This window comes from Rhamphochromis sp. 'chilingali', assembly GCF_963969265.1.
Source record: "Rhamphochromis sp. 'chilingali' genome assembly, chromosome: 15".
In the NCBI taxonomy this organism is placed as follows: Eukaryota; Metazoa; Chordata; class Actinopteri; order Cichliformes; family Cichlidae; genus Rhamphochromis; species Rhamphochromis sp. 'chilingali'.
Window position 1 is genome coordinate 25,113,057 of NC_137942.1, and position 15,444 is coordinate 25,128,500.

Below are 15,444 nucleotides of genomic sequence, written 5' to 3' on the forward strand. Positions count from 1 at the left end.
GTCTAATAAGACGGGTAAATGTAATCATTCTTCAGTTTGCAGTTGGAGTTAGAAATGTTTACAGTGGGTTTGTGTAGGAAAAGATGGCTGATCACCACTTTCTGTGCTCCGAGGGCAGTCTGACAGCACTCCTCCCCATAGGCATTACATTTAAACCAAAACAATGTATTTTTTTTTTTTTTTTTTTTTTTTTTATTTAAAAAAATTAATTAGTCCTATTTTCACGTAGCACACACTCTGTATATTATAAACTCCCCAACACTTTTAATTTATCTGCATTTCAATTCCCAGATCTGCTAATATTAAAAAGAACAAAATGTTCCTTCTATCTTTATCATTTCTTTTTTTTTTTCTTTTTTCTTTTTTTTTTTTTTTGTCTTGACTGAGCCACCCTTGCTCCATCAGCCGGATCCTTATGGTACTGATACTATAGCCATAATCCCTGACTGTCTTTACTTACACACCCTTCTCCAATTCAATGAAATGCCATAAGTTTTTAAACAACCCTGAAGGATTCAAGGGGTTTCTACCTCTCTCCAATATCTCTCTTCAATAAGAAGGCAACCGGTTTGGGAAAAGACGAGGGAAATGAATGTTGCTCTGAACTGTTGTCAACCCTGGTTTAGATTGTGTTAGGTTTATTTAATGGTGAAAACATTTGGAGGGATTCTTTGAGTCATGCATGACCAGAAACATTTCTCTGTACCCCTCACATCCTGATTAAAACCAAAATTGAAACAAAAAATAAGCATAGAGGCGATGGTGGTATTACATTTCCTAATAACACAAGCTGGAGAGTCAGCTCTTAGATATTTGAAAGAAGTAAATAAAGGGGGGAAGCACCATAAACCTGAATGCGGGCTGTTCTAAAATCAGGGTTGAGCAGGAATGACGATGGAGACAAGAATTTTGTATTCTGTCGTTTTGCTTATATTGATGTTTGCGTTTTACTTTGCACTTTGGGATATTTCATTGGCATAAAATAAATTTATTTTCTATGTAAAAAAAGAAAAAAGTGAATAAACATTAACCTTTAAGAGTAAAATGGATCTAATAAAATGTTCAGATGATGTATAAATAGTGTTTTCTTTCCTGCCTGTATTTTATTATTATTCTTCCTATTTTGTATCTGATCTGTACACCCTGTAGATGTATAATGAATATTTCACTACTGAGATGCAATGACCTGTTTTCTGTGCTGCCCCCTCGGGAATGGGGAGTTACTACTGCAGTTTCTTATTGTATGAGATCCTTTTTTAAGTTTGTAATAAAAACAGATTGGCAAAAAATTATAAGCATGGAAAAATTAAGCTGATTGTGTCGTCCTCATTTGTGCGTGACAGTGCGGGGGTGAGTCCTCCTCCTTTGTGGTCTCTGTGCGGGTTCAGACCCCTGGTTCGTGCGTGAGAGTCCTGGAGCAGCTCATTGCTCTGATTGCGGTAAACAGATTCGAGTGATGTTTGATCAATAATTCAAAGCAAGGATGGAATTCTCAAATGGTGAGCAGCCAGCTTGCTCACCAGCCCACCTCAGCTGGACCCATCCCAGCAGATATTACTTTGCATTTCATCACCTAGCACTCCGTCTGCCTGTCCTGCCCCGTGCTGGTGTCTGTGTACAGCCAGCTGGAAGGTTGGCTTGCTCATGTCGCGGTGTGACAACATGCATAGCTCTGCATCCTCAGCACCACATCCCTCATTCTCTTTTCATCATCTAGCTATCTTCCCTCCCCCACTCTCCATCTTTACCACTACCTGATCCTTTCCACTGCTTGTCCCCACCTCCTGCTTCCTCGCCGTCTTTGCTCCATCTTCCACACACACACCCATCCCTCTGGTCTTTAGAGGCTGCTTATGTGTTACGCAATTCTGCTCCCCTGTCTGTCGATGTGATCATTACGCAACATCTCCTACTCTGCTGGAATACTGATGAGCAGCAGGAGAGAGGTAATGGAGGGACAATAAAAAGGGGGGGGGGGGGGGGGGAAGATGTGCACTCAGGGGGCTTGTGTTTCTGTGTGCGCGCGTGCAAGTGCATCAAGGATGAGGACAATGCCTTCATTTATCCACCAGCTCCTTGTGTTACCCGACATTTGTCACACAGCCGCCGCAGCTGGTCAGCAAATCAGGCAAGGTCAAAAAGACAAGGCCACGTGTCGGTAAAACTCCAAATTTATTTCATATGCATAATACAAGATACAATTAGGACACGATACTGCAGTTGCATGTATCCAATACATGATAGGGACAATACAAAAACGAGAAAAAAACCCACATTTATATAAAAATCAGAACAGAAAGCCAAAAACACCACAAGTCTTTAAAAATGTTTCCAGAAAGAGATTTAAAATGGTTTTCCGGGAGCTACTTCAAATAAGTAAACAAGGACACGGTGTTGTCAATGCGAAGCATCTCAAACCAGTGTCAAGAGTTTCAAGCAATAACCTTAAAACTGAGGTTTAGATTGGAGATCTAGTCGTGCTGCTCTGAGCACACCTACAAACACCTGTGCGCACACACACTTGTGCCAGATGTTCTCTGTCAATTATTTGTGCATTTCCAGGATTCTAGTTTTCCTTAAATATTACCCAAAAGTAGCACAAAGGGTTTCACAAGTGCAGGAGCCATCTTTTGTCAGTAGGTGGCAGAAGACGCACCTACATCCAAAAGTCATAACTGCAGGTCTGCATGCAGAGAATTGGGGAAAAACTCCAACCTCTTTAAAAGGAAAAATGATTTCATAAGGAGCTTCACATCAAACAGAAACTGCTACATACTTTATGCATCACTATACAAAATATGATCTTTATTTTATTGGCTTCTAAAAACCTCTCGTGGCCAGTACCAGTTTTTTCTTTTTAAATGTCCAAGTTTGCATTCATCAGCTAGACTGATGTCTAAAGCTCAGTGCAGTCGATGTGACAGAGAAAAAAAACCCCAAGAACCAGCTGTTACAATACACTATCAGGAAACTCAAATGATCATATTAGCAATCAAGAAGACAAGAAAAAAAAAAACACACACACACACACAAAAAACAAACAAACAAAAAAAGCACCAGCTGATTCCTGTGTATCCAGATACAGATCAATCTATAGCAAATTTAAAAAAAAAAAAAAAAAAGATAATAATCCACAGTGATTAAAAGATGCTGCTTTCAGCTGTTTTCACCACAAGGTCAAGCGCTGGCTGCACAAGGAAAGGCGGTGCTGTCATAAACAAAAGGACATCGCAGCAAAGATGCTCTGCTTTTTTGTTTTTTTTCCACTGTTCTGCACAATACACCATCAGCCCACGTCATCCCCCCAAAAACCAAAGAGCTCTAGTTTTCAGTAATGGTTCACAGACATAAGTACACTTGGTATAAAACTTGTTTTTTTAAAAAAACAAACAAGGAACAGAGAGAGAGAGAGACAGACAGGTTCACTGGGTTTCATGCATTAAGATCTCGGACTACAGAGAATTAAGAACTGGAAGCACGAATGATTTTGGGGCATTTCTATTTAGTACATCATAGTAAGTATACATACAACATCACTACTGAAATCAAACTAGCATTACATAACAGAGTATTATTGCCACATTTATTTTCTTTCCAGGATTATGAGCACAAGCTGGCTGATAAAAATCAAAAAGAAAATTATAAGTTTGAGATACAGAGTCCCATAACAGTCTGCAACATATTTACTAATTAAGATTCACACTCAGAAGCTTTGGCGGAAAGAACTCAGTTTATAAAGTTGGATTTAAGGTTTTGCCAAATGGAACTAAGCTGCTTTGTACGTGTTCTTTGCTTCAACCAACACTTTGTAGCCATGCTCCATGTTTTACCTTTCACAGTAGCAAGTGTTGGACGAGGTAAAGGAAAGTGCACCCTGTCCTTTGTGTGTTCACAACACAATACCCCCACCCCACAAAAAATAAAGCCCACATTACTATATAAACCTGTTTTTAAAACAAACATCCAAAAGCACAGTTCACCCTTTGAATTCCCTGCTTTGTCATTGGTTTCATTATATAGGTATTATTATTATTATCCTAAGGAGAAATAAAATTATCTGACACATTGTTTGTACATCACAATCAACAAATGCATCATTACCCAAGAATAAATACAGCACTCATTCAACTATTTGGCAAATATAAGGAATATTGTAGGGTTAATAAAGACACAGAGTCCCCGTCTTAGCAAAATAAAGACCAGGAGACATATTTACAAGGTTCAGAAACAGCCGACTTTGAGCCTGCTTAAGATAAAAAAACAAAAAGCAACCAATCAATCCAGTCCTCTCGACACCATTAGGCAGGCAGTGACTCTAGCACACTAACTGCAGTGTGCAGTAAATAAACATCCCAACAGCACTGTGAAAAACCCTTAAACCCACCCCTCATTTCTTTATATTTTGCTTTCAAGGAGCCACATTTTGTTATTGTTTAAAGTAGTCTTGAGCAATAGTTCTCCAGGATTTCTAAAAAGCTCTTTCAAAGTTGATTTTATTTTTTGTTTGTATTTTTGTTACTAGCAGTTGTCACAAAACACATACTTGTTTTAATTTTTTGTTGAATCTACGCAAAAGATCAAAAGTAACAGTTTGATGGGCATTAAACAGTTTTCAGATCTTGTTACTATTGATGAAATTATGAAGGCAGAAAAGTACTGTTAGATTTTGAGCCATCATACAATACTATGTGGAAAGTGTCGTAATTGGAAACAGCTTTATTTTTCAGAATGGCAATCATCTCAAACAACACAGTGAAAGCATACCTGAATAGAAAAACATCAGTCATGGATTGGCCTCCCCAGAGCTCAGACCTCAGCATTATTGAAGCAGTGTAGGATCATGTTGACAGAGAACATAACAGAAAGGCAGAAACATCCAAAGAAGAGCTTTAAATGTCCTGGAGAACTATTCCTGAAGACGACTTAAAGAAATGAAAAGAAAGCTGCCTAAGAGAGATCAGGCTGTGTTGAATAAGGTGATCCTTCCAAATATCAACTTTCAAGCTGGTTAGAATAATACAAACTCTGTGTTTGTCTTAGACACTGTATTTCCATGTATGTCAATAAAATCCTGCATCTATATCCCACTTTATCAGCAAAATTTTAGGGAATGAAGGGTGGCACAAGACATGTGCGTAGTACTGTACATGTGAACATACCCCTCTACAATCAAAGGCCTTGGAGATCAAATGCACAGCATGCCTTTAACAGTAACCCACAGATAGAAACTACTACTCTTTCCCCATATATAAAACAATCTGCTCCTTCACTGAATCTTTGAGTCTCTGGAAGCTGATCTTAGTAGAAAAAAAGATGTTAAAAATCACAGAAGCTTTAGACCTACTTTGCATTTTCATTAGTATGCTACCATTAAAACAGCTCCCACTGTGATCATCGTTAATAAGGTTGACAGCTGCTACCAGCTTAATCTCCGCACACCGTGTGTGTTTTCTTTTCTGTTTTTTAATGAAAAAGTGCAAAATGGATTATACACTATAAAAATGGTGCAGAGAGATGATTATATATACATAACAGTTGTTTTTAAACAGTGTGCAGAGGCGTGCTTGTGTGACGGAAGAACTCTGACTGGACCACACCTTTCCTGAGGTCTCCCTCCTCTTACCCTCTCCAGACTGGGAGTACCACCTTGAACCTGACTCCGGCTCATTTTTCATCTGTTCCTCTCCTACACTGCGCAACTTCACTAAATATTCTTCTTCTTCTGTGCCTCCTAATTAAGTGCAACACAAGGAAAACAGGAGGAGTGCACCTTTCTAAATATGCAGCTTCTGACTGACGCTACTCGTGCTTTGGTCCATTAAGGTGTGCTGTGCTCTGACGGAAACTGCTGTATCGAATTTGAAAGCGTGCGATTCTTTCTAACCGACCCGCTCTTTTCATGTCGCTTGACTCTCTTTGAACTTTTCTCGAGACGACCATATTTTCCATGTGTGTTTGACCATGGGAGAATCCAGAACGGTCCACTTCCTCTCCGAGTGTAGGAGCCAGGCGCTCTCCACAGGCCTTCCTGTGACCACCGCTCCCATCATGCCTCACTGCCTGCCAGTGTGCATCCAAAACTCCAGCGTTGTGTTAGAAACTGGAGCCGAACACAGTGACTGGAGGTCAGCAAAGACAACAGTGCAAATTTAGATTCCCTAGGTGTTTATATCTGTGTTGAAATTTGCGGGGAAGGGAGTTCTGCTTTTGTCTCGTCATGGGTTTTATTGTGAGTTTTCTTTTTTCTGTTATTTATTTATTTTTTACAGTGGGCCGTACTTGGCTTCGTATCGAGCCAGGACGTTCTTACAGCGACCGCAGTCTTTCCGCATCTCAGCCACTTGCTGCCTCAGAGCAGCATTTTCACGCTCCAGGAAGGATGCACGCACGGTGATCTGGTTCTCCTTAAGGCGGCGTGCATCGCGGGAACGCTTCGCTGCCAGATTGTTCTTCTTTCTTCTCGACCAGTACTTCTCATCCTAGAGGAATGAAAAGGGACAGAAAGAAGAGTTAAACCTGCCCACATAAAAGAAGGGATTGGATTGAGGAGATCATCAGCTCAATTCTAATGTTTTATTGGGCTAACGTAATCACATAGAAATACAAACTAACTGATGGAGTTGGAGCTTAAACATTCTGCAAACCCAATTTTGATAAATGCATTTTTCTGACAACTGAACAAGATGAAAAGAGTGGAAATTTTCTAAATATATGTCAGACTTAAACTGTATGACATATATTAACTAGTTTTTACAACAGTGTTTTTTCAGACTGGAGTGAACTGATCTCAACTGCAGTTTGGGAAGAAGAAAATTTGATTCCACTGACCTTCTGCTCATCGGGAACAAAAACCTTCTTGGCCTTCTTGATCATCGGCTGCGGCTTCAGCTCCTCCTGGGAGAACCTGTGCTTGCGTGGGTTGAACAGCTCACCCCCGGGCACGCTGGACAGGACCAGGTCTGTGGGATCTGGCTGGAAATTAATGTCCACCTCAATGGCGTCTGGGTCGATTGGGGAGGGCGTGTTACGTTCTGCAGAGTCCAGCAGGGGAAAAAGTAAGCTTGGACACAAGACAGGTAAACGGCAATGAACCAGGTGGCCAGACTTCACACCACTACTGTGAAACCTGTTAGGGAGCTATGTAGGCTTCATTGCTCTCAGCCGCTTATCCCACAAAGATATTTTATCATCGCAAACACTCATTAAAAAAACAAAAACAAACTGAGGGTTATACAAAAGAAGCACAAGTCTTTGTGGGAATAATAACCATACCTACATAAAAACAATTATAAAACGTAGTAAAACAAATAAGTTCACTACATGCCACACTGGAAAAAAAGGCTTTAAAAGTTTCTGTGCAGCTCAAATGAAAGGTGTCTAAGTTGGACACCTCCCAAAAATACATTTACGTAAAAAATATTTCCATCACTGCTTCTGTGTCAGTTTGTTAACATGTGACTAAACTGCCTACAGTGAAATTATTTGACTATATTAGCATTGAAGACCTAGATGAAAATTATATGCAAAAATCTGCCTTTCACGACATCACTTTAGCAGAGTAATAATGCACAGAAATAGCTGGGCAAGCACCAAAATCTGTATAAGGTATGTCCTACTGCCAAATGCTCTGGCATACCGCATTTTATAAAGTTGACGATATTCCTTATTTAATCCAGCCTATCCCAGTTGTCATGAGGTGAGAGGCAGGCTACACCTGGGACTGGTCACCAGTCTGTCACAGAGCTTGTTTGGCTAGATTTGGTAACATTTATTAATCGTTATGACTCAGGTAGCCATGCCAGCATTGATATTCTTAGACCAAACTAAATAAAACTAGAGCTGCATAACTGAGAGGAAACAACAGTTTTCATCAGGTGTTAATGTTTAACACATGCAGTAAATCTGCTCACCCGCTTTCTTTACTTCTGCTTTTGGCGTTGCCTCCTCAGGCAAAGATTCCTCTTTTTGCTCTTCCTCTTTTTCTCCTTCTTCTTCTTCTTCTTCTTCTTGTTCTTCTTCTAGCTTAGCCGGTTGTAACGTGGTGACTGTCACAGGCTCCTCTGGATCTGGGGTAGCCATGGAGGCAGAGGGGGGAGATGATGAGTCTGCAGCAACAGGAGTAGCGGGAGTAGTTGTTTCAGTAGTAGTAGGAGTAGGAGTGGTGGTGGTAGCTCCTGCAATAGCCTTGGGAATGGCTTTGCCTTTGTCTTCAACTGTCAGCGTCTTCTGCAGCTCCTCCTCCTCCTCCTCCAGGGTCACAGGGATACCGTTCTCCAGGAGGAACTCATCCAAGTCCATGTATTCCAAGTGGAATGTCTCCCCATCATACGGAATGGTCTTCTCCCAAATGGCTGGGGTCAGGGAGGCTGATACCCCTCCACTGCCCCCACTTCCACCACCACCTCCTCTGGAGCCTCCACCAGCATTGTTTGCCACAGCCCCTCCTCCATCCACATCTTCAGATGAGCACAACTTCTCCTTCTCTATTTCTACATTAAAGACATAAAGCATAAAAGGAAAAAGTGAAATTAATGGCTGCTTGCTGAAAATGAACAGTTCCCTTGTCCAAATATTATTCAGTAGTAGAGGTGGGTGTATCAATCTGAAGGACAACAGTATCAACAAGACAGAGGATCGAAACAAAGTATCAATCCTAAGTTCAGTATATAACCCACTGACTTTATTATTTTTTGGAAACAAAAAAAATTAAGCAAAATATATATGTAACATTCAAGGTCTAAAAAACAGTTTTAACAAACATGAAAAGTTGAAAGGCATGTATTAATTACAAAAAAATCCCAGTCATTACAATGTGTTGCAAATTGGTGATGACCTCATAAGTAATGACACACTACTCTCTGCTACACAAGTTGCCTTTGTAAGTATCGCTATTGGCGATACTGGCCCTGTATTTACTTGGGTGTTGAATGGATACCAAAAATTGCAGCATGGTACAACATTATTCAGGAGACACGGTAAGAAAGTGAAATTATGAATGAGAAGAGGCTGGGTGGAAAGGGGTGGTGGTGATGTGACACCTGACAAACAAGTGGGTAAACAAAGGCGGGCTACATCCAAGAAGCCCTACAAGCGGTCTGACAGACTGAGGCAGAGAGAGGGAGTAGATGTTAAAATGAAAGAAGATAGTCAGAAAACACCATCACCATCAGCCAGCAACCAAAGAAAAGTAGCTCGGGCTGTTTAATGAAACCGCAGGGAGTCCGCTCTGTCCTGACTGTTTCCAGCCTGGTTTAGCTCCTTGATTGTCAGCGCAGAAGAGCAGGAACTTTTTGTTCTTCATCGTTTGCTCCACGCAACAGAGGGCATGTGAGCCAAAACCACGACCACACGTTTTAGGCGAAACACCAGACGCTGATTACTACCCAGCTTTAAAACCTATATACTCGTGGTTCATTTACAAGCTGAAAAACTGGGCAGCATTTTAATTTAAATTTATTATTATTATTTATAATAATTAATAATGCTTACCGTCTTCTCCTTCCTCCAGGATGTTCGGAGGAGGTATGTCCATAATTTTCTTTAAAACAAAAGGAAAAGACTTCTGGGGTGACGCTGTAGCGGTATTACCGCTGGGCTCGAGCTCCGTTGCCATCGCGGCTTCGCCAGGCATTGTTCCGTGCCGAGCTCCGAGTACACCGAGGCGACGCTGCTTTTTTTTTTTTTTTTTACCGAGAGCTGCGTCCGAAAAACAGGAACACAAGAACCGCGTTTAGCCGCTGGACTCGACACTATCGCTGATTTTGAGCCTTTTAAGCCGAAAATGCAGATTTCTAGAGTCAAAAACAACACCACACCGAGCCTCTTCTTCTCCTTACCCACGGAGCACGCTCGTTGGATATTCAGAAGTTCCGTGCCACGCCTCTTTCACGCAATAGTAGCAGCTGATTGGCTGTCAGTACTTCATATATGAATATATTACTGCAGCTTCATTTTGACTCTAATCTGTGGTAGCTCTACGTTTGGTCATTGGCCACAAACACACAAGGAAATCATGGCTTTACATAGAAGGAAAAAAAAAACAGACCCTATAAGCGCAACGTGAATGCAACACTCGGCCTCGTGCAGTCATCATATTAACATCTTTATTAGAAGGCGTTAGAGGCACGAGGTACTCACACTTTCACGGCAAGAACTGCGTGTCACGCGCGCACGCATAGCGCAAATACCCACACCCACATAAACACGTTGTGAGCTCGTGCAGTCGCTTGTTTTCTGAGCGTGATACTCGTGGCCAAACACGTGCGCCCCGCCCGCACCCGACTCACGTGAAAGCACACTCTGTCGATGGGCGTGGTTTAAAGATTCTCTGCACGTGCAAGCCAATGCGAGCTGGTTGAAGCGGGCACGCGCACGACAGTGTTTTTATTTTATATTGATTTAATAGTGCACGCGAGGTATAATCTATAACGTCTATCACATATTTCCCTAGATACGCTTTAACTCTACGCGCACCAGCTTCCAGGTCCTCTCTGCACCGAATAATAATAATTAATCTAAAAAAAAATAAACCCTCACTGCCACAAAAAAAAGAGACGTGCGTGCTTCCGCGCGACGGAGCGCGCACGACCTTGTCTCGAATATTGTTTTGTTTCAGGAACACGATGTTCAGCCGCAGTGAAATTCATTTTTTTCCTTTTTTCCCCCCTCCAAGTTCAGCACAAGTGCCATGAGCTTCTACAGACTGAACACTGAAACCGCACACCAAAAGACTGGTGTCCTAATACTCTGTCCACGTACAAGGTTAGACAGGGACACATGAGACCAGGGTTTTTATTAAGGTTTCTGTGGCCACGAATACTAGTGAGCGCATGTGCAACATTTTGTATCGCATTACAAGGATGATAAAGGTCAAACTGAAACAACAATAAGAAGAAGAAGAAGACGAAGGGGGAGTAGGAAGCATGTTTCAATATTGGAAATGAACTGTTAAATCATTTGTTATGCTTTCGGTTCACACAATACAAAGTTTTCATTCTAGGTCCTGCAGCTCACTGGAAAAAATACAAAACAAGAACCGGTCTTGGCTGGAGTCTGCTGTGTCTACAGAGCAAACCAGAGCACAATAAACACTTATCAGTGCCCTCTGCTGTCTATTTAAACTGATTAAATTTACACTCTTGAAACAGCTGAGACAGGAGTCTGCTGTTGTTCAACACATGTGAACAGAGGGAACTTTGTATGCACACTGAGATGAGGAAGAAATAACTGAATTAAAACTTGATGGTGATGCTTTCTGCATGCTTTACAGGGGAAATTACAGAACTATTAAGGCCTCAACCACAGTAAACACAATAACAATAACACAATAATCTGCCACTGAAGTGTCCTGCGAAGACACTGCATATCACAGGGCCAGCATATTATGTACTAGTGAGTCAGCATTGGTTGTCAACAAGATAATAAAATGCAATATTTATATTTGAGTTTCTAACACTATAATTACTTTGCATGTCTGTGGGATTTTTTCTGGTGTCACAAACATGTGTAAACATGTAAATCTAAAGCCAAACATTGTATGCCAGGGTATCAGGGATGCAAAGGGTAGTGCTATTACAACTTTGTACAATTTCTTCATCTGTATACCAGCATCATGTAGGTAAATGTGCATAGAAAGTATGGATGGAAGTATACTTTATTAGCTTAAGATAATAATATAATAATCAGAATATAATAATATGTAGTTAGCATTGTGAAAGACCATGAGAGCAAAACAAGTTTCTATAATACTGCATTTTTTTAACCTCTATCTACTCTACTGAAAAGCATCCTTGGCTTTCTTGAAAGACCCTATACAAATCTATGTTGTTATTATTATTTCAGGTTTGCTAAGCTAACTCTCAGGCTACTGCAAAACCTGGTTTTGTTTTGTTTTTTACATAAATAATTTTGGATTTTTGTTATTTTTACATGACTAGAAACCTACTTACAAACTACTAAACATACTACAAACTTTACTGGCACATGATTTGCTTCTACTAGCCGACTCATTTTGCTTTATTTGAGTTTTATTGCTTTTACTGCAGAGTTCCTTTCAGTTGTAACCACATTTACTTAAAGTGCCCCCCGAAGGTCAACTCTAGGGCATCATAGATTTTACATGCTGCCAATGTATATCATACACTTATGACACACAGCTAAATATTCGCTGTAAATCTGCTAATACAGCACATGTCTGATTTCAGGGGCTGAATGACACAGACTGGTCTTTATGAAGGAAATCAAACTCCAGGGTGGTTTTATTTCCTATGCATCATTAGCCACAGCTTTACTGCAAGTTGTTTGACCCAAATCTGACACTGTGCCTTTGAGCTAGCTGTCTGGTTGTCTATAGAGATGAACAAACTCTCTGATTAGTCATGAGAAGATGGGGACTGCATACTAAGATTTATTTATCTATTTATTTTTTTAACAGGTCAAGGTATATTCGAAACCTCACTGTGACCAACTTTGGTGATACTGGAGCAATTAGGTGTTCGTACCCACATAAGTGCCATCAAACGCTTAAGGAGACATCAGAGCACAGGTGAAGTAACACAACCCCAACACATTTAGTTCAGTTTCAGCTGGCAGTCTTTCTTGCATGCCCTGCATGTCACTCCCTCTCACATTTCCTATGTCATTGCACTAGCAACTTCTAATGAAAAATAAACCAAAGAATTTATTTATTTTTAACAGAAAGTAAGCTAAAAAGTGTGCATAACATAAGCAGAGTGCATAAAGAAGCTAATGAAATGATGAAACTCTGAGTGAGGACTGTTTCAGTGTTGTTGCATCAGTTTCAGGCTACACGGAGAAACAGCATAGACAGTCTGCTGACACAATACACCTCACAGCCTTTCATCACCTGTGCACACTTCAAGAGATTAGAGTGATATTCTGATTACCACATACTACTGCACTCAGTAAAATAATGAACTGAACAGGATACATTTAATTATGTTTACGGGTGGTTTTACTTCTACAGTTTCCCATACAGAAGGGTTTAAAGTGTCTGCTAGTAAAATAACTTTACACTAGAGCTGGATTAAGTACTTAGTTCAATGCTGAGATGTAATGAAAGCACTAGTCAGTTTTAATAGGCAAAATAACAGAAGTCACTTCATTAGCTTTATGTATAAAACCACTTCATGTGTATCACTGAAAGCAAGATAAATAAGATGAAGATACCATGAAGAATTGCAGGGCTGCTGCATTACTTGTATCTCAGACTCTAATAAAATGGCAACATAGCAATTGTCACAGGACAATATTAAATCATAAACCTTAAAAATAATGTAACTAATTAATTATACTCATTTTACAACCAGTGCCATAGTTTAATCCTTAATATTCATAGGCCTCTATGTCAAATTTTTATGTGGGAAAGTCACATAAAGTAATGAAATATAGTAAAAACGTACTTAGCGTTTCCATGAATGTAACTACACACCACCATATGCTACTTAAATAAGTCTGCCAACTACAGACTGGACGCTAGCAAAAGCAGCTCTCATAAAAAGATGCAAAAACAGTTATAACGTTATTTTAAAACATGCTTACCACTGTCATCAAAGGCCGGGAAGGGACAGTCGGCCAAGTACCTGAGCAGGTCCGGCACGTCGCTCCTGTCCTCGAAAAACATTTGGTTAGCCGCCGTCATGTTGGACAACTTGTGAAACTGCCCGCTCTGCTCGAAAACACAACTCTTATTTACTCCGACGAAACGACTACGTGCGCTTTGCATCAACTTTTCAACGTCACGGGGACGGATGCATGTGTCCGAACACAATCAGAGTTATAATTACCAATGCGAGCCACGCCCCCTCAGCATGTTGACGCGGTGACAATTGAGCGCGCGCACGCCAATCATACCGCAGCGCCTATCAAAAAGCAGGGGGCGGGCTCTGGAGAATCACAACCAAAACAACAACCTTTAACGGCGCGGCTCCGGCTTTCCCCCCCACGCACGGCAGCACGTGCAGTGACACTGTGGGATCTGGAGCGCCACGTGCCACCTAGTGGCTTGATTAAAAATTGCACTACACAGTGACCACCATTCAAGCCAAGGTGTGTCAAACTATTATGCTGAAACTTGTTAACCACACTCAATGCCATTATAGTGTTATAATACTATTATAAAGTAATGCTTTATAGTATTAGAGCCTATATCTGTGAAGGTTCTCAGTCATCCAGGTCATTGTAGTCCAAGGATCTGGGCAAAAAAGTGTTTGGATTACTTTGAGTTTGACTTTTAAGAAACTCATCAGTCCAGACGCTTTTTCCAATTAGAGTATATACTTCCACACATACAAATACACTACTTTCACCCTTTAATTCAAGGGCTTTAGCAAAAGTTTTGGATTAACTGTTTAGGAATTACAGGAATTTACACATGTTAGTCCTCCCCTCAATTTTCAGAGGCTCCAGAATTATCGAGCTTCTACAGGGAGTGCAGAATTATTAGGCAAATGAGTATTTTGTCCACATCATCCTCTTCATGCATGTTGTCTTACTCCAAGCTGTATAGGCTCGAAAGCCTACTACCAATGAAGCATATTAGGTGATGTGCATCTCTGTAATGAGAAGGGGTGTGGTCTAATGACATCAACACCCTATATCAGGTGTGCATAATTATTAGGCAACGTCCTTTCCTTTGGCAAAATGGGTCAAAAGAAGGACTTGACAGGCTCAGAAAAGTCAAAAATAGTGAGATATCTTGCAGAGGGATGCAGCAGTCTCAAAATTGCAAAGCTTCTGAAGCGTGATCATCGAACAATCAAGCGTTTCATTCAAAATAGTCAACAGGGTCGCAAGAAGCGTGTGGAAAAACCAAGGCGCAAAATAACTGCCCATGAACTGAGAAAAGTCAAGCGTGCAGCTGCCAAGATGCCACTTGCCACCAGTTTGGCCATATTTCAGAGCTGCAACATCACTGGAGTGCCCAAAAGCACAAGGTGTGCAATACTCAGAGACATGGCCAAGGTAAGAAAGGCTGAAAGACGACCACCACTGAACAAGACACACAAGCTGAAACGTCAAGACTGGGCCAAGAAATATCTCAAGACTGGTTTTTCTAAGGTTTTATGGACTGATGAAATGAGAGTGAGTCTTGATGGGCCAGATGGATGGGCCCGTGGCTGGATTGGTAAAGGGCAGAGAGCTCCAGTCCGACTCAGACGCCAGCAAGGTGGAGGTGGAGTACTGGTTTGGGCTGGTATCATCAAAGATGAGCTTGTGGGGCCTTTTCGGGTTGAGGATGGAGTCAAGCTCAACTCCCAGTCCTACTGCCAGTTTCTGGAAGACACCTTCTTCAAGCAGTGGTACAGGAAGAAGTCTGCATCCTTCAAGAAAAACATGATTTTCATGCAGGACAATGCTCCATCACACGCGTCCAAGTACTCCACAGCGTGGCTGGCAAGAAAGGGTATAAAAGAAGAAAAACTA

At 41.1% G+C, this 15,444-nt stretch overlaps 1 protein-coding gene across 2 annotated transcripts; it reads right to left on the bottom strand.

Moving 5' to 3' along the window:
- Positions 1-2,166: 2,166 nt before the first annotated feature.
- Positions 2,167-14,234, bottom strand: tefb (TEF transcription factor, PAR bZIP family member b). Of its 2 annotated transcripts, none has more exons than XM_080906520.1 (4): positions 13,561-14,234; positions 7,911-8,489; positions 6,829-7,031; positions 2,167-6,479 (listed from the first exon to the last, which is right to left on the bottom strand). In XM_080906520.1, the coding sequence occupies exons 1-4, from the start codon at positions 13,742-13,744 to the stop codon at positions 6,264-6,266; spliced, it is 1,182 nt and encodes a 393-aa protein (XP_080762646.1). In that variant the 5' UTR covers positions 13,745-14,234; the 3' UTR covers positions 2,167-6,263. The 2 variants fall into 2 exon arrangements, with proteins under 2 accessions (XP_080762646.1, XP_080762647.1); XM_080906521.1 differs by lacking the exon at positions 13,561-14,234 and adding an exon at positions 9,490-10,789 and having other exon boundaries at positions 2,169-6,479.
- Between the last annotated feature and the right edge of the window lie 1,210 nt (positions 14,235-15,444).

Coding starts and splice junctions, on each gene's coding strand:
- tefb (XM_080906520.1), bottom strand. CDS start 13,744: ATGCAAAGCGCACGTAGTCGTTTCGTCGGAGTAAATAAGAGTTGTGTT. Junction 8,490..13,560: donor CCCGGCCTTTGATGACAGTG/GTAAGCATGTTT, acceptor TCTTTAATGTAG/AAATAGAGAAGGAGAAGTTG. Junction 6,480..6,828: donor TTGTTCCCGATGAGCAGAAG/GTCAGTGGAATC, acceptor TCATTCCTCTAG/GATGAGAAGTACTGGTCGAG.